The sequence below is a fragment of the Sprattus sprattus genome (assembly GCF_963457725.1).
Source record: "Sprattus sprattus genome assembly, chromosome: 4".
NCBI classification, from domain to species: Eukaryota; Metazoa; Chordata; class Actinopteri; order Clupeiformes; family Clupeidae; genus Sprattus; species Sprattus sprattus.
In genome coordinates this window covers 5,190,224-5,215,838 of record NC_137923.1, presented here as the reverse complement: position 1 = coordinate 5,215,838, position 25,615 = coordinate 5,190,224, and the positions used below count along the sequence as shown (strand labels likewise).

The 25,615-nt window shown below is 43.9% G+C and overlaps 3 protein-coding genes across 5 annotated transcripts in view; 2 read left to right on the top strand and 1 right to left on the bottom strand.

Moving 5' to 3' along the window:
- LOC308364204 (solute carrier family 22 member 23) overlaps positions 1 to 8,975 on the top strand; it is a 41,636-nt gene extending 32,661 nt beyond the window's left edge. The window contains exons 9-10 of the mRNA XM_080837238.1: positions 2,806 to 2,929; positions 4,318 to 8,975. Coding sequence (XP_080693364.1) covers positions 2,806 to 2,929; positions 4,318 to 5,758 — 1,565 coding nt within the window. The 3' untranslated portion in view covers positions 5,759 to 8,975. The remainder of the gene's footprint in view (positions 1 to 2,805; positions 2,930 to 4,317) is intronic.
- A 1,531-nt stretch (positions 8,976 to 10,506) lies between these two features.
- tubb2 (tubulin, beta 2A class IIa) lies at positions 10,507 to 14,106 on the top strand (the record flags this gene model as incomplete). 3 transcript variants are annotated; one of them, XM_080837432.1, is made up of 4 exons in its annotated part: positions 10,507 to 10,563; positions 11,108 to 11,216; positions 12,071 to 12,181; positions 13,022 to 14,106. In XM_080837432.1, 4 exons carry the CDS (start codon positions 10,507 to 10,509, stop codon positions 14,104 to 14,106), a joined length of 1,362 nt encoding a protein of 453 aa, XP_080693558.1. The 3 variants fall into 3 exon arrangements, with proteins under 3 accessions (XP_080693558.1, XP_080693557.1, XP_080693556.1); XM_080837431.1 differs by having other exon boundaries at positions 11,108 to 11,222; XM_080837430.1 differs by having other exon boundaries at positions 11,108 to 11,249.
- A 1,461-nt stretch (positions 14,107 to 15,567) lies between these two features.
- On the bottom strand, positions 15,568 to 25,218 carry ssx2ipa (synovial sarcoma, X breakpoint 2 interacting protein a; the record flags this gene model as incomplete). The annotated part of the gene is made up of 14 exons (XM_080837639.1): positions 15,568 to 15,715; positions 16,017 to 16,170; positions 16,412 to 16,529; positions 16,634 to 16,807; positions 18,940 to 19,076; positions 19,478 to 19,625; positions 20,958 to 21,138; positions 21,362 to 21,437; positions 21,577 to 21,712; positions 21,881 to 21,991; positions 22,250 to 22,456; positions 23,017 to 23,180; positions 23,406 to 23,545; positions 25,160 to 25,218. 14 exons carry the CDS (start codon positions 25,216 to 25,218, stop codon positions 15,568 to 15,570), a joined length of 1,953 nt encoding a protein of 650 aa, XP_080693765.1.
- Positions 25,219 to 25,615: the final 397 nt, after the last annotated feature.

Here is a 25,615-nt window from a genome sequence, read left to right as displayed (position 1 = left end):
TTGTTGTGAGGTTTAGCCTTACGTTAAACAAAACTTAGGGGGAGGCAATCATAAGGCTGCTTTTGTGCTCACATTCAAACTGCCATGTGGCTACGTCTGGTAGGAAACTTGAACCCAGTTGAGCCCACAAGCTTTGCCTGAGGGTAAGCCCAGGGCCTGGGGCAAAGGGCTGTCTGGCCCAGGGGTTTTGGCACCGTGGGCGTGAAGCAGCTGCAGCTTGTTGTGGTTGCGGCTGTTCCCTCTTGGGGGTTCTACAGCCCTGCTGTCTTGCGGACGGCCTGTGAGTGGAGGGAGCAGGGGGCGTGCGGGCTGGCGGGCGAGGCCCTCGGTGATTGCTTACGAGTAGCATTCCTCACAGGGCTTCCCCCTTTATAGCTTTGGCCGAAAAAAGCCACCTGCATCTCAATGACGGTTTGATAGAACAGTCAAGTCCAGTCAAGTCAAGTCTTTTATTGTCAGATACACAGAACAACAGAGTCGGACTGGGCACTGAAATGCTTAGGGCAGGACACCATGCCACACTACCATAACCTAACAAGACATAACATAACATAACATATAAACATAAAAACATATAAGAACAGGCCTGTTGAGGAGATGGGCTGATCCAGAAAATGCACTCCATCCCTATCGCCTCAGTGCAACCACAGCCATGCCCATTGTCTGGCCCGTGGACTCACTGGAGCAGTGGGCGGTGCGCATAATGTAGTCAGACACAGTGCAGATCTCCTTTACAGGCTCCCCCTTGTCCGACATGTCTGGTATGTCCAACTCCAGCTCGGCAAAGTTTACAAATAACATGGGCGCTACGCAAGATTGTTGGCCCTTTCCATGTCCTGCAACAGATGGAAGCCAAAAATAGGGACCTTAGCTGACTAGACTCCAAGCAGTCAGGGGAATAGTGGAATTCTATGCCGTGATGAAGACGGTATCACAGGCAGGAATTTGCCATCCATCCAATTCCCTTTTGGTGACATAGGGGCTACGGGCCAATCAACTCTTAGGCGTGCTGCAGATCTGCGGCAAGTGTCCAAAAATGTGGACCTGACTGTGGTGTGCTGGCGGTCTGGATAGATAGATAGATAGATGGATACTTTATTGATCCCGAGGGAAATTAAGGTCATTAAGGGAGAGGAGAGGATGAGGCCAAAGGTAAGACACCACGGTCCTCAACGGTCCTCCTCCCCATGATTTCTCAATATGTGTTCTTCTCTGTACTTGCATTGCCATGGACTGGTCTCTGGACATGCCATCAGTCATAGCTCAAGTTCTGTTCCAATTCAAAAGTTAGTCAAGTACAGATCCAATACCCGGAAGTCTTCTCGATTCAGGTTTTTTTTTTTGTCAAGGATGTATCAGGAGGTGACTTGTGTGGACTTTGGTAGTCAAATATCCAAGAATGCATTTCGCACAAAGTAGCGTCAGGTAGCAGCTATGGCAGCAGAGGAACCAATGGTTTTTATATTGTTGACAATAATTGCTTTATTATTTGTGTGCTCAGTCATCGCTGTTATTTCGTTGTGCTTAGAAGAGGCAGTCTATTTACCAGGTTCTAAAATAGTTTGGAGCCATTTCAATGGGAGACGAGGCTATTGCCCTTGAGAACGGCTTTCTCATGCTTATTTCCTTACAAGCTACAACAAATGAAAGACGAAATCAAAGGAGCCTCTCGACTGGTGTGCACAGGCTGTAGCTCTGTTCTGAAAACCCCAGGGCCTCATGTTTCCTCATGTCATTCCAATGTGATTACGAGCTGGCCATCTCATAAACACTTTTCAAATGTGCACCCTCCAGCAGCAAAGCGTTTTGTAATCAAATTGCTTGCTAGGTTTGACCGACCACCATTTCAGCCTTTATTGTTATTGTGGAGTTAAGGTATTTTGTCGCATTTGCCTCCCCCTGTTCCCCAACACACACACACACACACACACACACACACACTCACCCCCCTAAGTGATGATCTCGACAGTCTCAAGAACCATACCAACAAGCACTGAAACAGCCTTCCGGCCGGTATATCATTCCTCGGACTGTAAACCCATTCTTATTGCAGTTCCATTTTGAAAGGATTAAAGAGCCCACTGAGATATCCGCTCTTTTTAATGAGTCTGACTTCAAGGTCTAATTAGAACGAGTGGATAGTGCTTTCCCCTGCCTCCCATTGGCCAGTGAGTCGTCCAGGCATGAGTGATCCTCTCTCCTCTGCCCTTCTCCTTGGCCTAATCCACAACGTGAGCTCCCAGGCTGCTCTCCGGGAGAAGAGGAAGACTCTGTAGCTCACAGCCCCCCTGTTGAGCGGACACAACAGAGATAACAACCGAATGTTCCATCTTTTATAGTACACTATAACTAACTGCCACTGGGTAAATGCAGTATCTAAATGAATGTGGTGTATGTAATAAGCGGACATAGCTACATGTTTGCTTTGAAACTTGCCTACACTTGGCTACTTCTTTCTCTTTCAGGCAAATTCACACAACTTCCATATATATCTTTTCTTTTTGACAGGAGAGAAAAACATAGATTTCAAAAGACTTATTAGATACCTTTATAAACTTTTAGGGTCGTAGCATGATCAATGATCAGAGACTGCAATATCCACACAAGACACTGATATAAATTTTTTGTCAAACTAGCCCTGTTTCACTCTCTGAAACATTACATAATATCATTCATTATTCACTGTATGTTATTCCCTTCCTTTAATGTGTCCTGAAGAGCGGGGGTGTGGGGTTATTTCAGACAGCCGAATGACTCATCTGCCCGGTCCTCTCTATCTCTCTCTCTTTCCCTCTTTTCTTTCAGAGCGGTCTGACACACTGAAAACCAACTTCTCGGTGGCATTCTCCATCATTGGCATGTTCTCCTCCCACGCAGTCAGCAATCTGAGTATCTTTTTCTGTGCCGAGATCACCCCCACAGTTATCAGGTGAGCCAGCCTACAAAACCATTCCAAAATGAGAATGGGATGCACCAAGTGAGCCTTGTGGGGGATGCTTAGGGTACAACGAATGATGTCCTTGGAATAAGGCATTAGATGAACCTCAGAGGTAATTGCGCATAAGAGGCCAAATCAATAGCGATTACAGTCAAGGTTTGTGTATTTTGAGTGGGGGGAAATGTGTGGACTTCATGATTTGACATCATGTTGAGAAAATCCAGTTAGTTTCAAATTTCCACCAAGCATCCACACCAAGGGGGGGAAATTAGGACATTTGAGAGGGTGTACATAGGAACTACATTATATACCCTGTTTGTTTGGCTTCTCTAAGCAAACCAGACACAGTCTGAATTTGCATTTTTTTTTTATTGTGCAGGAAAGGAACATGTTGTGTTGAAAACATGACCTAGTGTGCCCCCTGCTGGTCACATGAAATTCAAGGATAATTATTTGTATTGCTGACTTCTAGTTTATTTGGGGGGGGGGGGTGCCTTTATTCAGATAGGACAGTGAAGAATGACAGAAAATGAGTGGGAGAGGGAGAGATTGGGAGTGGGTTTTGGAAATGACCACGGGCCGAATTGGAGCCTGGGTCCCTGTGGGCACTTGGACCCGTATGTGGTTGGGAAGCTGTCGCCAGCGCCACAGCCCCCCATATATATTTTCTGACGGATTTTAAATCAATATTTACTGAATATGATATAATGTAGTGCCTACATGCAAAGGGCAATATCACAGTGCGCAGTAACATGGTACAGGTTGAGATGCATGCTAAGGCTTTACAGAAAAAGTGTTGCTGTGTGAAATATGGTATTAATGGTCGAAGTCGTGATAGCTCTGAATCCAACAATAAACTTTAGACAATGGAACCACGAGGTGAATCAAATATCTTGGTGTTTATTCCTCACGTACGCCTGCAGGGAGTCAATTCCAAATCGAGTAGAAAGGGTAAAGACTGAATATCGATGTACAGTATTACTTTTTATAAGGTCAGCTATGGGAGGTCACAGGTCAAATGGGGGGGGGTGTTACTGTTTAGGTATTGGTTGATCATGGGATACCTTTGGGTGATAGGTCAAGTTGGGCAAATGGGGGTGGGAGTGGGAGGGGAGGTGAGGTGACCACCAGCCCCCACGGAATGTTCCGGAACATGCTTACCTAAGGTCCTGGTATGTGTATTACATAGGCCATGAATAGGGAGGGGATGTCTAGAGAGGTTCCGTTTAACATAGGCCATGGGTGAGGGTGGGGGACAGACTGTGAATACACATGGCACGCACACACACAAGAGCATTCATGTATGCAATGGTAATTATATGACTATATCAATTTCCATCAGTCGTAGCAATGAACTGTCTGTCTGTGATGCTGTGCAGGGGTGGAGGCCTGGGCCTGGTCCTTGCCAGTGCAGGGTTCGGCATGCTGACGGCACCCATCATGGAGCTGCACGACCAGAAGGGCTACTTCCTGCACCATGTCATCTTTGCCTGCTGCACCCTCATCTGCATCATCTGCATCCTGCTGCTGCCAGAGACGCGCTACCAGCCGCTGCCCGAGACGCTGGAGGAAGGCGAGTGCTACACGCGGCAGCCCCTGCTGCCCCCACGCAAGCCTGGCGAGCAGCACTTCCTGCTGACCAAGTCGGACAGCCGCGACTACGCCCGCGTCAACGACGACACACCACTGCACGAGGCTGCTGCCACGGCCATGTCCACAATGGACTCCACGGCCTCCTCGGCCGTCGACCTCACCATGCCCTCTGTCGTCATGGAGGAGGATGTCACCATCCAGCCAGCTAGGGACACTGCGCCCGACTCGAAGATGAAGCCTCCGGCTGTGGAGGATGCAAAACCATGCACCGCAACCCCTGCCACAGAGATGGCTGAGGAGAGTCTCACCACTGAAATTGCCACTGAGGACCATCCCACTGACACTCATGCCAAGGAGCATCCCATCTCTGACGCCACAGAGCCAATCCAGCTCACATCCATAGAGGCTGAGCTTCCTCTGGACAGCAGCACTCCCCTCCTCATCAACTCCATTATAGCCCCCAAAGTCAACTCCCCTGCAAAAATAGAATCCCCCACTGCCCATGTAACGGACGCCGTGTCCATGGCTAAGAATGATACCCCTGGTTTAGATGTAATCGCTTCTTCCTCACCCGACCCAGTGGCCTGTGCCACTCTCATCAATACTTCATCCCCAGCCATTGGGAATACTCCCGCCCATGTTGCCAGGGATCACAGCCTTCCCCCGGACGTGGAAACAAACATTTCTTTCATGAATGACACCATGGCACCCTCTGCAGTGGACATCACCTCTCATTGTTCATCTGATCCTGCCTTGTCCCCCCCTCATGACATCCTTGCCCCCCCTGTCACAGACCATAGCACTTCTGGTGTGGTAGACTCCGTACCTCTAACTCTAGTGGACTCACCCATACCCCCTTTGAAGGAGAGTTTGCCTGCCACCATTCCACCTTTCCCATCCTCTTCCCCTCCCCTTTCAAGAGACTTTGTCTCTCTCTCCATCATACCTCCTTCACCGATGGACCCTACCATCACACCAGTCTCTACCACTCCCTGCCACGTGGGTGCTTCTCCCACTCCCATTCCCACTCCCACTCCCCTTCTCATAGTGGACTCAACCACTCCTCTGGTAACAGACACTTTCCAAGACCTTGCAGCAGACTCTGCTGTACCCACTCCTCCAGGGACATCACCCCCTTTCACCATGGACTGCACTGTTTCCACTCCCATAGACTCTGGCCTTACAGCTGCTGACGCCGCCACTGCCAATGGAGTGGCCTCCTCGTGATACCCAGTTGCCCTCTCTACAGAGGAGACTAGCCTTTCCCCCCCCCCCACAAGTGGTCGTGACACAAGAGGGAACTCGTGTCACCAAAGGACAGGGGGCAAGGGTCATCAAAACAGCCAGTTTGGAGCTTCCAGTGTGCAACCAATGAGCTGCTTTCCTGACAGAGGTTTACCCGGAAAGGGATAGGGGAAAACTTGAGGAGAATCTGGGGAGGAAAGGTGAATCATTCATTGTTGTAGCATCTCTTTCTCTCCTCCAAACAGTGAATAACACTCTGGTTATTGTGATTGGGCTGAACTGGTGTCCGTCAGTTATTTCCAGGTTACTATTGGCACATTAAAAGACCTGCTTGTTGAAAATGAAGGAAAGTCCTAAGCTGTGTAAAGGTATATTTTTCAGCATCTGTTGCTGCCATTGTGAATAGTGCCAAGAGAACTTGACTTTGTGGAAAACCACTGTGGATTCAATTGGCATAGACTAAAATAACAGAAAACAAATTGTAGTGAAGTAAACCAGATTTAGTCAAATATTTGTTTTATTTGATGAGCAAAAAATAATTTAGCAGCTTTTGAAAAGTAAAAGTAAAACCAAACAACAAACCAAGGTGATATGCAGCAGCCCAAAAAAGGATACTTTTTAAAGGGAATGGGTTAGGGTGGCATTGCCATGTCATATGACATGAAATGGTGAAGAAGAAAAAAAACTATGATGTTCGGAGGTAGCGTTGATCTAACATATTTGTAGTCCTCAAATGTAAACTGCGTGTGCAGCTTTGTGTGTTCCAAAGCTTGACTAGAGCCACACCCCAACAATGAATAGTCTGCCATGCCCATGCAAACCTAAAACAAACAGAACACCTTTCTAACACTGTTTACTCAGTCTGAGGGAGCTGAATGAAGGGGTTTAGATGAAGGAGAGTTGTGGATTCCTCATGAAGGACTGTTTCATACATGTTCTTATTTTTACACTGGAACTTTCTTACAGTTTGTCAGGCCAGTGTTTGCAATTGAATTCTTGTGAATGTGGTAACCTTGGTATAAGAAAACTGTGTACTGTATGCTGTTGTGCTACCAATGTTGAGCTTGAGTACAAAAAAAAATGTATTTTGCAACTTTATCTTTTTAATGGCCTGCCCCTAGTGCATTACACCAAGGGACTCTGTTACCATATCTGTGTGAATGTAAGTGGCACTTTATCTTTCACAAAATTGCAACACAGCATGTAACCGTGAAAAGAAAATGTGAATCTTTCCCTCACTTCAAAGTGACAAGCGTGAACATTATTTTCTCAAAGACTCAAAGAACTTTGTATTTAGCATCTGTCAGTGTATGTGTCACATTTTGTAATTGTCACGTACACATATGAATGTATTTTAATATACTACAGCATATACACAACTTACTGAATATATGCTGAAATATAAATACATAAAGTTGTACTTTGGATCAGCAATAATTGGTGTATTTATAAAAGGTGACACATATACTGCCATACATTTAAATACAATCCAACTTCTGTTTTAACATCCTAATATCTATTAATATAAAGTACTTATTTCATTGTGTAAATGATGGGGGAACTCAAGAGAGGGCTGGCGTACTTGTGATTTGCTGATTTTGATACGATGGAAAGAAAATATGAATGTGCTTATTTTTGAAAATCAAATTCTGGTGGCCATGTACCAAAATCTGTGATTTTGTTGGTGATATCTGCTGATCTGCTTTACCAGAGGGCAGACTGCAGAGCAGTGTGCCATAGTCACAGTTTACAGTAGTCCATTTATGTGAGCAGCAGAGATGTGACATTGGAACAAAATGTGACTGAACTCAGTGTTTTCAAAATCATTTCATTGCTTCTTCCACTCTTAGCACATAGTTATCACCATGGAATAGCTAGGGGAGGGGGAGGGGAATACATATTTTCTAAAACTGAGAGATTCAGTATGTGGTAACTGTGTAACGTAACGCTAACTGTGAGGTATTGCAGTGACAGGTGTAGCTTGGTGTTTTATCACTTCAGTTTGTGTTATTCAGTGAACAATGTCAGTTAGCTTTGGTACAAGCCAATGACAACTATGACTTAGACTAGATGTGTTGTTAAGACAGAATGGCTATTTTTTTATACAATTGACAAACCTGCAGATGAGGGCCAAATCCGTCTGCACTCCAGTGGGTAAACTGTTACTAGTATACTTCTCAAGTGGATCGCTGTGGATTTACCTTATTGTGAGAATTGTACAATAATCATATGGTGAGCATCACACTGAAGAAGCCATGATTTAAAGACAAACCGTGAGAGCCCTGAAGAGATTGCCCAGATGACTCTGACATTGGCTTTGGCTAGTTTTTGGCCATAGCCTGCCCCGCCACCACTCCAGAGGTAGTGGTTTGGAAGTTATCTGGACCAGCTGGTCACTGACTCAGGTTGCGTAGAACCTGTGTGATTGAAATCGACTGAAAAAGTGCCCTTTGATTACCAAGCACTCTTTTTACTAGATGGCTGTTTGTTTTTTTGTAAATAGTCCCCTTCATGTAGCACAACCAATTGTCTTGAATGTGTGTTTTCTCATTGCAGCAATACATGTTTTTTTTTATCAACAAGAAATGATGCAAAGCCTACTAAGCACATCTCTTCTTGCTAGGGGATCATGTGCCAGTCCCAGTACAGGCCTAAGATCCCAGTACTATCTACAGCAGAAAGGTGCTAGTATGCATATTCCCTCAGCTACTTAAATAATTACCACGAAGACTGTCGCAGGGTTACCAGCCATATTTCAGCAAACCACTTGAACCTGCTCATCCAGGGAAGACAGTCCAGACCCGTGGGTAACACGTGAATGAGGATGTGTTGGAGATGTGGATGAACTGTATTAAAAGCCAACTGAATAGTCATCACTCATTGTCAGTGCAACATGCCATGACATGCTCGTATTAACCAAAATGTAACAAAACTAACCAACGCTCACTCACATCTTATAAGCATACCTTTTAAAAACAAAGGGTTACTTTCTTATTACCCTGTGTACAACCATTGTACCTGTTGTACAAATGATTTGACAGCCTATGAAAGTACACACTCCAAGAATGTATTCTCAAGACGAAGAGCACGACTAGAATAACCACTCCAGAGACCACCTGAGAGGGAATGAGAGCAGAGAGTGTGAATGAATGTAAACCACTGATGGCTCGTGTTTCATTGCCCTTGTATGTTTTTTCTTTTTTTTAACACAGATAATGCACTTGTACATAAGCCATACATGCTGTTGTAATAAACTTCACTATTTATTGATTACCTACAAATGTTTGCGTGTTGTGTATGGGTGGGGTCTTATACTTTGGTATCCTGTAAATTACAAAATATAGATTTGGAAACTAGTTTACTATAGTTGGGGACTTTCCAACTAGAATGCTTTGATTGCAGAAATACTTGGCCATGTCCTTTACAAAATCAAACGTTATCTATGTAAACCTATGAGTACGCAAACGGGCCTTTTCTAGATTCGTAGGTAGTCAACCATCTGATGAGGTCATGCCATCGTTTACAGTATCTGCCCTTCCTTGCCCTATAGTTTGTCCTTTCCATTACTTTGCCTAACATTGGTTCACTGCAGTAACCCATTGGATTTTCTTGTACTGTCTCAATATGACTTTCATGGAAACATTTATAACAATTAATAACAGTTTACAGTCACGTAAAGACATATATCTCATATAGAGGGGTATAAGTTAATAGCGCACAAACTTCTTTTCTGACCTAAATTAAGTTATTTAAATGTTGTTTATTGATCAGGTATATTGTTAATATGTGAATGTTTTTCTGAAGATGTGCTTTGTGAAACATTTAATAAGTCTTTCTTCAACAGTGACAACATTCTATTAGATAAGCTATGACCCATACAAGCCATCAAACGTGCAGATTTTTATAGAATATGTTTCAGTACGTCACTGACTATACATTTCACATGCAGTAGATGCCAGGCTTCCTCTTAGAATGAAATGTATATGTTTGTGAGGTTGCCTAATAAATTAACACAAGTGCACCTTGCTCAGCATTTTCCTTCAAGGGGTGAGCTATGGGCCTTCACCAATGAATGTTTGTCATCAAGTCAGATGAACCAACCTAAATAACTTACTAGAATTGCTGAATTTACAGAACATTGATTCATTTATAAACTGGCTAAATGCTACAACAACACCGGGGGTCTGTGGCGTGATGAACAATGCATTTCTTTACTCAAGGACTGAAGTATAGTCCCATTTTAGAATGCATGTGTTAGGGCGTATTAAATGACATGTGCTAGGGCGACCTCTGTAGGAGAGCCCATAAAAATGACGCAGATCCAAGAAATCCATAAAAGTGACAAGACCTGACATATTCACGACCGATTAAACAGAGATACTTCCAGACGATGTCTCTGAAATTGCATGGCTGCCTCTGAACCCAGACATGATTTCATTCCTGGCGAATCAGCGTTTAGACACTTGTACCACAGCTGCACCGTCAGGACGGGCCATGCCGCATCCTCTCCCACGTCCCCACTGCATCAAAGCTGTGCTCGCTGATAGGTTACCGGTGATGCTGGCTCACAGCGCTGGCGTGACGTAATCCTATCGCCGGTCTAAATGATGACTCTCTCAGACGCACCGCTCGCGAGGAATGTAAAGACGGCTGGTGGACTGACTGAAAGCTGTTGAGTACATCGCAGTTGTGAGTGAAACAATTGGCTTTCTGCTGGTACCATTTTCACCATGAGGGAGATCGTGCACATTCAGGCTGGCCAGTGTGGAAATCAGATTGGTGCAAAGGTGAGGGTTACTGTATTTCGATTGTTTTAACTCATCTGTACTTTGTAGAAGAACTTTGTTTAATTTAAGCATGGGATAACTGTTGTATTATAATTAACAACCGGATGGTCTTGTCTTTCCACAGGATAACCTCTATGTTAAGTATAAGACCTCTGAAACTAGTGATAGTCTAAATAGTCGGTATAGAGTATAGAGACCTCTGAAACTAGTGATAGTCTAAATACTACAATTTACTTGTACTGACAGACGCCTCAAACAGGCTGAAATCACAGCCATCGATATTTGCATAGATTAAGTATAGATTTTTGTTGTGCCATATGGGTGCGGTCGAGGTGAGGACACGGTATGTGGGACAAGGGTCTGCCGTGGTTATGAGGGTCTGCGGTGTTACAGCCCGCAGACCAGTGCATGCGCAAATGCGACACCGATTTTAGGCCGGGAATACATGTCACCGGTCTCACTAATTTGTATTAATCGTCCAAGTGATTCACGTTTAATATTGCATTGGCATAAGTAAAATGACCTCAATGCCTGTTTGTTCCAGTTCTGGGAAGTAATTAGTGATGAGCATGGCATCGACCCGACTGGCAGTTATCAAGGTGACAGTGACCTGCAGCTGGAAAGGATAAACGTGTACTACAATGAAGCCTCTGGTAAATGTTTTAATTCAAAGTCTAGCTCAATATGTGCTTAATGTTGAATTTCTATTAAGTAATGCGGAGGGAAATACAGAGGTTTGCTGCAGTGCATGTCCATACAAACTAAACTTGACATGGTGGACTGTTTGACAACAACATGTGCAGCAAAGATTGCGTATTCAAGCAATATCTATACTAGATTTGTGATTTGTCGTCCTCCATTAAGTGAATGTGATTTCTCCTCCTGATAATGAATAGAATAGGATGTCAAATAAGGTCATGCCAGGTAGATCTGTCTGTGTGTGTGAGTAATAATATTAATCTGGGGTAGTTTCACAGTGACACCTTTTAATGTTAATAAGACATTGAACACCCAGCACAAGTGTAACCCAAGCATATCTTGAGTTGAATGGAATAAGGCAAGCTCAGCTGTTTTTCTGTGTCTGGAGCATTGAGCAAGCAGTTTTTCAGATCTGTTACTGCAGTGTGCGGAAGGGGAAGCGCTGAAAAATAAATGGTTGATGCCCTGATTAAACCGCTACCCAGGGGAATGGCACTGAGAGGACACAGTGCACATTAACCGTTTATGGTTAACATTTTTGTATCTGTGTCTATATGAGAGAACCCCATTCTGCCCCACCCTTTTGCCCGTTAAGGGATTGATACTCAGATAAGGTTTTGTGCATGCACCAAGTGAACATTCTAGAAATCTATCTGGCTCACACAGGGAACACACCATGCTATGCAAGTTCATTTTGTATATAAAGTATGGCAGGGACAATAACAAACATGCTTGCTTCTTTTATCATGGACACCCCCTGCCCAATATTGTACCGTCACTCACTTGCATCACACCCTCTCTTTAACAGGCAATAAGTATGTCCCCCGTGCCATCCTGGTGGACCTTGAGCCTGGCACCATGGACTCCGTCCGCTCTGGCCCCTTTGGACAAATCTTCAGGCCAGATAACTTTGTTTTTGGTAAGAGATCGTAAGATCGTTCCTTTAACACCCAGGAACATGTCGAGACCCAGTTTCTGGTGTTGTTTAGAATATAAATTGTGAGTAGGGATTCAAAATGTTACTGGTTGTGTTTGAAGGGGTCACTGACAGTGACTCAGCAAAACTGTCAGAAAATCGGAATGGCTGTTTTTACTATATAAAGCCTATACCTTTTCACGCAGACACCAATGAAGCACAATTCATTGTGCATTTTGTCCATTCTGAATTAAGAAAACATTCCAATGTGATTGTATTATTTTAATTGCGATATTTAAAATCCTGATTAATATTGGAGATTAGTATCTTCCAATTCATTTCAAATTAGTACATTTTATGTTTACCATGCCTTACAAAATTAGACTTTCATGCTGTATGAAAGTTGCCTTTACATACAGTATATATAATTGGGGTACAATGCAGTCTAATCTGGTAAAAAAAAATGTATGGCTGGATTTCTTAAATAAACCCTTCTTAGCACATTTTATATAAAATGAATTTGAATTAAAGCTAGATCTTTTTATAACAACATGTATAACTGTGTTATGTTGGAGAAAGTGTTTAATTACTCAGCTCATTTTAAATTCATTACAACTACAGTCCAATACACTAGTTGCTTCATTAAATATGCACAGAGCGGGTACTGCCCTCCATCTCATAGCTGTTGTTGTAGGTTCTTCTGACAGGGGACATTTTTCAGTGACAAAATGGCTGTGAAATGCAGCCTACCTCAGCTGCAGCCCAAACCATGAGACACACTAGAAAGTATGTTGTCTAAGGAAATCTTTGACTGAAGTGAAATTAGCTTCTTTCTTTTTTTAGGTCAGAGTGGTGCCGGAAATAACTGGGCCAAGGGACATTACACTGAAGGAGCTGAGCTGGTTGACTCAGTCCTGGACGTAGTGAGGAAAGAGGCTGAGAATTGTGACTGCCTGCAGGGTTTCCAGCTCACCCACTCACTGGGTGGTGGCACTGGATCAGGCATGGGCACCCTGCTCATCAGCAAGATCCGCGAGGAGTACCCTGACCGCATCATGAACACCTTCAGTGTCATGCCCTCACCCAAAGTGTCTGACACCGTGGTGGAACCCTACAACGCCACCCTCTCCGTGCATCAACTGGTGGAAAACACTGATGAGACCTTCAGCATTGACAATGAGGCACTCTACGACATCTGCTTCCGCACGCTCAAACTCACCACCCCCACGTACGGCGACCTCAACCACCTGGTGTCGGCCACCATGAGTGGAGTCACCACCTGCCTGCGCTTCCCCGGTCAGCTCAATGCCGACCTCCGCAAACTTGCCGTCAACATGGTGCCCTTCCCCCGCCTGCACTTCTTCATGCCAGGGTTCGCACCACTGACCAGCAGAGGAAGCCAGCAGTACCGTGCCCTGTCTGTGCCCGAGCTCACTCAGCAGATGTTCGATGCCAAGAACATGATGGCTGCATGCGACCCACGCCACGGTCGCTACCTGACGGTGGCTGCCATCTTCCGCGGCCGCATGTCCATGAAGGAGGTGGACGAGCAGATGCTCAGTGTGCAGAACAAGAACAGCAGCTACTTCGTGGAGTGGATTCCCAACAATGTCAAGACGGCCGTCTGCGACATCCCGCCCCGAGGCCTCAAGATGTCTGCCACCTTCATCGGCAACAGCACGGCCATCCAGGAGCTGTTCCGCCGAATCTCCGAGCAGTTCACCGCCATGTTCCGCCGCAAGGCCTTCCTCCACTGGTACACCGGCGAGGGCATGGACGAGATGGAGTTCACCGAGGCGGAGAGCAACATGAACGACCTGGTGTCCGAGTACCAACAGTATCAAGACGCCACTGCAGACGAAATGGGCGAATATGAGGAGGATGAGCTGGAGGATGAGGAAGAAAGCCGCCAAGAGGTCCACCACTGAGGTGCACGCGCACATGGCCATTGCTTCTTTTATTTCATTTTAGAAAAGTCTGTTTTCCGATCACAGCTTTATAATGCTTCAAACAGCCACATAGGGTCGGCAGTACTTACAGTGCTCGTCTCTGCAACAGCGTAAAGCCTTGAATCAGAGTGCTACAGTGTATTCTTGTGGTTAAGGAAGGTGTAAATTGGTACTGTATCTACTTAGTTGCCATGTCGATAAAACAAAATGAGTTCTACGTTTACCTCAAACAGCAATTCCAAGATCACGTCCTAATAAAACGAATCTGTCTCTCTGATGATTGTACACCCTTATTTGTCTAGTCTCTCGGTCTGTGTTAAAAGCATAAATGTGCCTTTACAAACACCAATGACTAACCCTGGCACAGGCCAGCTCAGCAATAGCAGCTTGGAATTTGGATGCTTCATGTTTAACAGATACCGCCTCAAAGCTTAAATCTAAAAACAATTCCTAAACTTCAATCAAGAGAGATGATGTAAGTGTAGGCGTCCTTGTGAAATGATGCCATTTTAACAACCTGATGTGCATGCATACATAGGTCTACAAACGTGTAACACACACACACACACACAGATCATCACAACCACAATCATCGTCCTTACTTTTCAGTATCCAAACTTTATTGCTTTATCTCAGCAGCCTATTCATAAACGTGGCCCCTACAAACCCATGGAGTGGATCTACCAAAAAAAAAACATTCATAATCTGTTCGTACATATCAAGTGCAGTAGAATTTACAATATTTTAAACATTAAAAAGACAGCATAAACTCTGATGATAAAAACCAGCACATCACAAAAAAAGTGACTTTCAAGGTCTACATTCCACACTTAGCACATTGTAAAACTCTGTTCAGACACTCTGCTTGTAAATATAACATGTCAATGGCAATCATAGCTACAATAAATCCCAAATCTCTCTACTAGTTAACAAAATATCTGTTGAACATCAGTAAGGCTATGAAAAACTTGAATGTAGCTGTGAAGTTACCATTTTCTGACAAAAAAAATAATATATATATATAAAATGAGATGTTCTGAAAACATTGGCATCATCTTTAAAGTGCTTTCAGGATTGTGTAATGATAAAATAGGTTGGTCTACAATTGTGGTGCAATAATAAGTGGTCGTGACTCAGCAAGCGAAACGTGGATTTATAAAATGTCTCGTCTACATTGTCCATCATTGGCTGAAGCAACAGTATAACTACAGGTACAGTGAGGCCTCTGAAATATGGATTGTCAATTTGCTCCTTTCCTCTACAACAAATATCACTTGATCACAAATATCCCTGACCGTATGCTCCCAATCATACATCCTCAAGGACTGACCTACACCAGACTTCACCTTTAGAGATGATCCAGTCAGCCTCATCATGGAGACACCTCAATGGCGCTGTGTGGTGTGCCTGGTGTGTTTGTGTAATGAGGGCTGGATGCCTCTAGGTGGGGCTGTGGAGGTCCTTCGTGAGGCTGTAGAGGCTGTCGGGAGGGCCGTGGCGGTGCCGGGACTTGGCTGAAGAGAGTTCCCCGCTGCTGTGCACGCTGCTGGAGTCCACCCTGCTGCCTCGCTTCCCTGCTCCGTAGGGGCTGCCAAAACAGGGGGGGACCTGACATTTAACATATGGCCAGTCTTCAAATGCAGAGTTACACTAAAACAAACACAAACACATAAACACAATGCCCATGCCGTCAAGATAATAAATGTCTAAACACTTAAATGTTATGCTCTTTAACCTGAGGGACTTAAAGTAAGTGTGCACTCACTCATTTTACCCAGTTGACCTCTACCTGTGCCCTCTACCTATACCTATTTGCATCACCAAAAACTCCCCACAGCTCAAACTGAATCAGTACCCTGCTGCTCCATGGTTGGTGGGGTGTTCAGTACCTGCTGTCTGGGAGGAGGCGCAGTGTGCGGTACAGGTCGGCAGTAGTGGGCGTTCGGCTGGCAATGGAAGCTTTGGGAGTGTTGAAGACAGAGGATGAATGCGATTTGGTGATGGGCACTGGGATTGAGATGAACTTCGCCTCAGGTTCGTCACCTACAGTACATCCATATGCGCCCGTGCGCGCACACACACACACACACACACACACACACAGATACACACACATACAAACACAGATACACGCACGCACGCACACACACACACACACACACACAAAATGCAAAACAAGGTTAGACTATAACCTTCACAAAAAAAGAAATCATAATACACATAAAACACATCATAATATTACAACCAAGGACATGAAAAATAAATGTTAGGAACGGGTCCTTACCAAGTGATGAGGCCCTGATTGATTCTGACTTGGCAGGCCTCTTTCGCTCTACAAAGGGAGTCATGTTCAGAAACTGATTCTTCAACCAAGTTGCTCGATCATCCTCAAATGCTTTCCTCTGTGAAAGGATGCCATAAAAACACAATCAGGAGTGAAGATCAGGTCCATCAACCCAAAACCAAACCATTCCTTCTAGGGCCGGTGAATGCTCCTCGTCTGTACCTCATGACCCAGGCGAATGGCTGCTTCGGTGAAGCTCTTCCTCTCCTTCTCAAAGTTCTTCTTCTGGTCCTCAAACAGCCTCCATTCCTCCTTGAGCCTCTCCTTCTCCTCCAGCGTGTAGCAGTCGTTCAGCAGGGCTGCCGTCTCCTCATCGCAGGGGGAGCTCAGCTGCTGCTACACAAACACACACACACACACACACACACACACACGTCCCATAAACATACAAAAGCCAAACAAAAACATACTTTTCATGAGCCATGTCCAAAGGTAGTGTCTGTTACACGAGTAAAGTCACACTTTCAAATATAGAGAAAACAACAAACAAATAAACCACTGTATATATATATATATATATATATATATATACAGCCGCGGAAAAAATTAAGAGACCACTTCAAAATTATCAGTTTCTCTGGTTTTACTATTTATTGGTATGTGTTAAAGTAAAATGTACATTTTTGTTTTATTCTATAACCTACTGGCAACATTCCTACCAAATTTCAAATAAAAATATTGTCATTTAGATCATTTATTTGCAGGAAAATGACAATTGGTCAAAATAGCAAAAAAGATGCAGTGTCTTCAGATCTCGAATAATGCAAAGAAAACATGCTCATATTCATTTTTAAACTACACAATACTAATGCTTACACTTAGCAAGAGTTCAGAAATCAATATTTGGTGGAATAACCTTGATTTAAAATCACAACGTTCATGTGTCTTGGCATGCTCTCCACCAGTCTTTCACATTGCCGTTGGGTGACTTTATGCTACTCCTGGCGCAAGAATTCAAGCAGCTCGGCTTCTTTTCATGGCTTGTGACCATCCATCTTCCTCTTGATCACATTTCAGAGGTTTTTTTATGGGATTCAGGTCTCGAAATTGGGCTGGCCATGACAGGGTCCTGATCTGGTGGTACTCCATCCACACCTTTACTGGCCTGGCTGTGTGGCATGGAGCATTGCCCTGCTGGAAAAAACATTTCTCAGAGTTGGGGAACATTGTCAGAGCTAAAGGAAGCAAGTTTTTCTTCCGGGACAACGTTGTACTTTGCCTGGCAGAGGTTTGTAAAAGACCATAAGGATTGAAAAAAGCGGACTGGAGGGTCTTCTAGTTCGTCTTCTCTGATGAGTCCAATTTTCAGCTTTGCCCAACACATGGTCGTCTGATGGTTAGACTGAGACCTGGAGAGGCCTACAAGCCAGAGAGTCTTGCACCTACTGTGAAATCGGACTCATCAGAGAAGACGAACTTAGAAGAACCTCCAGTCCGCTTTTTCAACCCTTATGGTCTTTTACAAACCTCAGCCAGGCAAAGTACAACGTTGTCCCGGAAGAAAAACTTGCTTCTTTTTGCTCTGACAATGTTCCCCAACTCTGAGAAGTGTTTTTTCCAGCAGGGCAATGCTCCATGCCACACAGCCAGGCCAGTAAAGGTGTGGATGGAGTACCACCAGATCAGGACCCTGTCATGGCCAGCCCAATTTCGAGACCTGAATCCCATAAAAAAACCTCTGAAATGTGATCAAGAGGAAGATGGATGGTCAAAAGCCATGAAAAGAAGCCGAGCTGCTTGAATTCTTGCGCCAGGAGTAGCATAAAGTCACCCAACGGCAATGTGAAAGACTGGTGGAGAGCATGCCAAGACACATGAAAGTTGTGATTTTAAATCAAGGTTATTCCACCAAATATTGATTTCTGAACTCTTCCTAAGTGTAAGCATTAGTATTGTGTAGTTTAAAAATGAATATGAGCTTGTTTTCTTTGCATTATTCGAGATCTGAAGACACTGCATCATTTTTGCTATTTTGACCAATTGTCATTTTTCTGCAAATAAATGATCTAAATGACAATATTTTTATTTGAAATTTGGTAGGAATGTTGCCAGTAGGTTATAGAATAAAACTAAAATGTACATTTTACTTTAACACATACCAATAAATAGTAAAACCAGAGAAACTGATAATTTTGAAGTGGTCTCTTAATTTTTTCCGCGGCTGTATATGACCCGACACATGGATTTTCCATGACCGTAACATGTATTAATATAAAACCATTTTAGGGAAAAAACATCCTTATAAAAATTGTCTTCATAATTTACCTTGTTGAACTTTATGGTTTATCTGGGTGCAATTACAGTTTTAATCCAAATCCAGTCAAATGCAGCTGAAAAACTATTAACAACTAATCTAAACGACTCTTTTGGAAAGATCTCCCATGGTCTCCCTCAAATGGCACTGGTCTGACTTGAGTGATACACGTGCGGTGTGTGCGGAGTGGATTGTTGGTGTCTAGGTATCTGACCTGCCAGAGCTGCTGCTGGGCCTGGATGAAGTCTCGGGACTGCTGCAGCTCCAGCCTCATGCGCTGCAGCTCCTCCTCGTGGACCCGCCTGGAGATGAGCTCCTCGCCCTCCCGCTCCTGACACGCCGCCAGGGACGCTGGAGACGCACCACATGGAGGAGGTCAAAGAGGAGGAGAGAGGAACACACACACACACACACACACACACACACACCACATTGTTTTTGTCTGTCCCAACTTTCCTCAACCATGGAAATTAGGATACCTATATTTAGGACTGCAACTACATACTTGTTAAATTGATTCATGCAAGTTCAAGCCTACAGGAAAAACTAAAACTAGCATCAGGAACTGGAATGCCCCTGCCCGACCCCCCAGTATCACAGTGTGATATAGAAGACACATGATGTCAGTTCTTACAATGTAGAAATATTTGCAGAAGTAAAAAAGAACAGAAAAGAAAGGAAAGGGAAGATTTTACAGATGTACAGAGCAAATGATTTTTCGTTGAGAGTGGGCATGTGGGCATGTGGGCTACCTTGGCAGTCCAGGCGCTCCATGTGGTTCTTCAGTCTCCTCCACTGCTGGCGGATGCTGTTGGTGAGCTGCTCCCGGGCCTGTTCGCACGACTGCTCCAGGCTCTCCCTGCTCGACTCACACGCGTCCTCCTCCGCGTCCGAGCACAGCTGAGGCCAAAAACGGAGCCAATCAGTCTCTCATAAGCTTGGCTCATAATCAATTGCAAACAAGGGTGCACAGTTTCCTCCAAAACTACACTACAGTAACATTTTCATTTTCAGATGGCTTTCTGTCCAATGACATTATGTTAGGTCCAGATTGGACCTAAACTGGGTAAGGTTGAAAGCAGCTGAATCTGAAACTTCTGCTCAGGACTTGAAATATTTAAGCAGTCATTTGAGGCGCAGAACACAATACCAATTCCCAAAGGGGTGACCGTGCTCGTTGGATGAAGTTAATCCCCCTGTGATGGCCATTTCCTAAACTGCGTAATCCCATTAAGGGCGGATTAATGTGCAGGCAGTAAACAGTTAACCTGTGATGATGCTCTTGCAAGTAATTTGATTGGAACTCAATACAACTTGCCTAACTTCCTTTTCACTCTTTACACAGGCCTGGCATTTAGTGGCACTTTCTGCCTTGAGGCAGACCAGACATCGAAAGCTTATGTAATATTCAGAGTGTGGCCCAAACCAAACCAAACCAAGCCAAGGCACACAGAGTGCTTGTTCAGGTTGATTTCACTCTCACCCTCTCTCCTCCCTTCTATCTATACCAAATGTATACAAAATCTCAAATTTATGAACACATACTGGCAGACTAGGAACAGCTTTCGTCTGTTTCAGGTTGAGAGCATACATATCTTTCACATTGAAATTGACAAAGGGCAATACAAAACTGGTTGGCAGATAGAGATTAATCTGCCAGTTTTGTCTTGTCATATATTTGCCAATTGAATTGTGTTGAAATTGGCCTCCCATTCTCCAACCTCCAGCCATGTAGACAGCTACTACCAGACTACTGAGCCTTAACCAAACCAAAAAAAAAAAAATCCATCTCTCAAGCACTAAACTTGCAAAGCTAATGTCACAACAATGCTAACAGTAACTTGGCCATGCTTCCAAGGCTAATCTTTACAAATGATGTTGATAAGCTTTTTGTTCTTCTACAGCTATTGGATAATTCTAACAGATAAAGCAACTTAACTTAATACATAGAGTGTATTTATCTTTAACATTAGAATCCTACACATAGCATTTTTGGTTTTCCTGTGCCTCCACTTTTTGTTTACTGCAAATCAGTGTCATGGGTGTGCTACATCCGTTTAAATATAATCCGCCACATCTTCTCAAATCTACCAGTAGTTCGTTAGATTCGAGTACTGATGGCATGTCATATTAATCATTACTTCCTATTATTTAATATTTTCCATTACAAGTTTAATTCTGTGATTAAAAAGGCTATGTAAAGAGGGTTTATTGAGTTGCATGGACACTTACTGGCTCTAAGCTGTCATCTGGGACCTCTCCTTTGGCCACAGACTTCTTTGGACTCAAAATGGACACCATGTCCTTCTTCATCTGCTGAAGCACCTTCTTCAGCTCAGCATTCTCCACCATCAGAGACCTCTGCCGAGCCTCATAATCATTCAGCAGAGCCGTGTACATTTCCCCTTCATGTCTGGATCAGGAGAAGCGCACACACACACACACACACACACACACACACACACACACACACACACGACAGTCACTCTGCATGACCCCCCACTGCAATCGCATTACTGTGAGAACCATCTGAAATGACACTTGAGACCTAAGCAGTGGTACTTGAGGCTAGGCAACCATCTGTTCTGCCTCCTGATTGTCAATTGAAAGGAGAGAACACAAGAAAGGCCTGTTACCTAGCTTCTGCCTTGCCAGTCTTCCAAAGGCCTCTCTTCCCATCTGACCTTCCAATGGTATTTGACACCTCGATGGCTGAAGACACAACATAGCAAATATGGCAAATGAACCAGCAGGGTCCCGTCATATGATCAAATAATGCTAGTCTCAAAGGCAAAACAGAACTGAGAACTTTATTTTGGTTGTCTGCATTGTATGTATCCAATCAACCTACCTAGTTTCTTGTCTCTCTTGTCCACCAGTAACTGGTTGAGTCTTTCCTTTAGTTTGGTGCATTCTCTCTCCTTCCTCTTGGCATCGTGGTTGTATTGAGTGGCACGGCTTGAGATGATGCTCTGTAATTTCTGCACCTAAAAAAGATTATTACAACCGTTTAAGATGGTTAAACACCGTTAGACGGAGTAGCTCATTCAAAGGACTATAACGAGTTTGCTCAAATTTGATTGTACACAAATTAAAGATGTTTTAAAAAAAAAATTCACAAGACACAGCATAATAGCATCTTAATATGGCCTTACTTCCTCTTTTTCGGACTTGAGACAACTCTGCAACGTCTTGATTTTGAGCTGCAGCTGTCTCTCGCCTTCATGCAATCCCGAGTTCTCTCTCCTAATGTGCTCTAACTGATCCTGCAACACAATACAACCCAAAGGTCAAAGGGTGCAAAGCTCAGAGCGTTTTACTGTTAGGACATGCAGTCACGGACCATGGGCCTGGATGCTGCCAGTAAACAAACACTAGATAGACTACATATATAGCACTTCTATGACTCAGCTTTTACAACTCGACTAAGTTACATCATCTTTACGCATCATAACATCTATACTTTCACCTCTGCAATGATTTTGTGAATTTGTGTGTGTGAGTGAATGCGTGTTCTGCAGTACCTTGAGTCTGGTGTGGCTGTGCTGCAGGTGCTCCAGGTCGCTGGTGTTCTTCAGCTGCTGGGTCTCCAACTCCTCCAGGGCCCTCTGGCTGCGCCGGTTCACCTGCAGCAGCTCGTACATGAGGTTGAGGGCCGGCACTGCCTTCATGCCCTCGCCCCCCGCACACAGCTCCACACTCAGGCCACACAAGCCCAGGGAGCCCACGTCCTACACAGACACAGACACAGACACAGACACAGACACAGACACAGACACAGACAGACACACACACACACACACACACACACACACACACACACACACACACACACACACACACACACACACACACACACACACACACACACACACACACACACACACACACACACACACACACACACACACACACACACACACACACACACACACACACACACACACACACACACACACACACACACACGAAATCAGCATGGGACTGGAAACTACTCACAAACCACAAACTTTAACGGCCAGGGATGTTTTATTTCACAGACAGGTAGATTTCTTGTTAAAATGAATTGATCAAAGATAAAGACAACATTAAATTTGATTTGAAATGCAGTCATGAGGAGGTCGGGTCTTTAAATGTAATCATTTACAGCTTTTCATAGAACGAGTCAACTGTACATTCACCGACATGAAACCATTGGAGCACTGTCACAGAACTATTAGCCTGCAACAGTGCCATATGCCCTCTAAAAGATTTTGTTTCCCTTTATATTCCCAGTTGGGGAGTGGCATACCTGATTGATGTAGGAGGTGCACTGACTGACATTCTGCTCCGTGCAGAAGGCACTTAACACAGTGTAGTTTTTAGGCAGCAGCAAGGAAGAGGGCAGGGTGGGGACTGAGTTCTGCCTCGAGGGAGACATTAGGAGCCGGGACACAGTGCAGATCTCTTTGGTTTCTATACAATAGGAAGGAAAAGATAGCATTACAATCCAGTAAATACCCTTATTAAAATATCATGTTTATTCAAAAATATAATGTCTCTTACAGTTACACATTCCAAAGCTTTGGTTAAAATGTGGTACAAAAAAAAAATACTTTAAAATCAGGTTTAAAAAAAAAAAAACAGGTTAAACACTTACAATTGCTTTGTACAAAATGTCACTGAGAGACGTAAACTTACCGTATGATGGCTCTGGCATTGTCATCGTCCACCAATCTCCCATATCAGTCCAACGCCGGGACGTGCAGGCTCCCTGGTCATCCGTCGCGCCAGCAGACACACACGTCAAGAGGACAGGAGGCTCCCGCAGGCACTGGTGCCTGAAATAGAACAGAAGGGCACAATGGATTACCACCGGCGCCCACGACACTGGATTAGCAGCCAATTCAGCACCAGTATGGGATTACATGCCACATTGATGGATGCTGAGGTGGGGTTGACTGTGGTCAGGGCTAAATGATTACACATAACTAAATCACTCAGCCTAGTGTTCAAATTAGTGCGTGAGAAACATGAAACAGACATTCAGTTTTTTTTCTCCAATGTTCTCCATGTGTTAGAGAGTCAGGCAAAAACGAAAATACAGCTGTGGGTTATAGGCCCCTGAATAACCGAGTAACTATTCTCTAAACAAAGACCTCATGCTATTCGATCTCTTAAAGTGACAACAGAACAGGTCAGTCTGCATTCAACAATAGCAGTAGTTTCTCCTAGTTACCAGCTCGGACTGTGGAAAAATGCAAGCCTGTGGAATTCACTATGCGCACTGTTGAGCCAAAGGGGCTAAAGATGAATGTGTCAAGTAGAATATAACTTGGCTTTCTTGCGTCTTTATCCTATAATCCGTGGTGCATATGGCCCTATCTACACGCCCAGACATACTTATCTCTCCTGGGTGTCAGTCAACTGTGCCGGAGTTCTTTGCAAAATAATAAAATACATCTTGTATAAATAAACGTGAGCACTACTTGACACGATTGTTAACTCAATGGCAAGAAAATAGCATCTTGCATTATATCGGTTCAGAATACTGAATATTCGTTTAATAGCGACCAATTAAACATGAAGGGTAACTGCTTCCAACCGTTTCTGTTTTAACATTTTACTGCCCGAACCCTTCAGATGCAATCCACGCCAATGCAACTCCTTAGAATCGTTAGCAAAATATGCTAGCATAACTATCTACTGTATATGTGATCCGAACCTAATGACAAATTCGCAATTTCTCTGAAACTGATCAAACTAGTCTAGTGCTACCATGCCAAACCTCTGTTTCACTCTGCCAAAAGGCATTACTGTTTTACTCTGCAATTATCAACTCGCTTATCTAACCCATCTCGCCAGCATACCAAACCTATCCTAAGCTGTTTAAGGACGGTTGTAGCTGGCTAGCTTGAAAGCTGATTAATAGCAAGGAGGAATCCACTACATTAGCATCCTACAGGCTAGCTTTCACTCATCTTCACATCAAATAGGCTAGCGTTACTGATAATTATTGCGACACCAAACGGTGGGCTATTTTTTTTTGCTACAAACTTCAGCTATGCAGACAGTCAGCTGAACACAAGTTTTAACTAACGTCAACCCAACAACATTATGGGAGGCGATGGGTTGCTTGAAATAACTTAATGTTTGCTACCAAGCTAACGTCAATACATGATAACGTTACAACGCTAGCAAAAATGCAAGATAGACTCACAGTCAGGATGCTTCAAATGACTACGTGATTCAGCAGTTGTTGTTGGTCTACCTTCTTCAAGTGCACACTTTTCCGGGATCATTTGTATAATAATTAGCTTCGTCCACGCAATCATTAACACCAATTTGACCTTAACCGTAACAAGTGTCGTGGCATGTTCAAAAGCACTTGTTGTGTACAAATGAGTTGGAGGTTTGAAGTAGACCTCTCTCTCACGTAAGAAGAAACTACTCAGCTATTGGAGAAAACGTTGTTAAGCAACCAACGTACCATTCGTGCATTGGCTTTCACCATCACCTGGCACACCCTTGGCCAATCATTCATGTAACCTCAGATTTGCGTATGTGAGACTATAAGGTGCAAGTGACACACCTATGCTACTCAAATATATATATATATATATATATATATATATATAAAAAAAAAAAAATCTGTTGGATGGTGGCTACACAGGCACATCCATTTAGGTTACAAATTACCAGTTAAAGGGGTACTGTGGATAAAGGGAAAACACTACTGTGGATATATGGAAAGCCATCATACATTCTCAAGCGTTTGCAACATTAAAGGCCCGCCCATATCACAATTTTGTATTATGCCAAGTCAAATATACAGCAGAATTTTTACATTATTATGAGGCAGGCAAACAGTCTGCTCTGTGTGTGTGTTTCATGATTTAACAATTATTTAG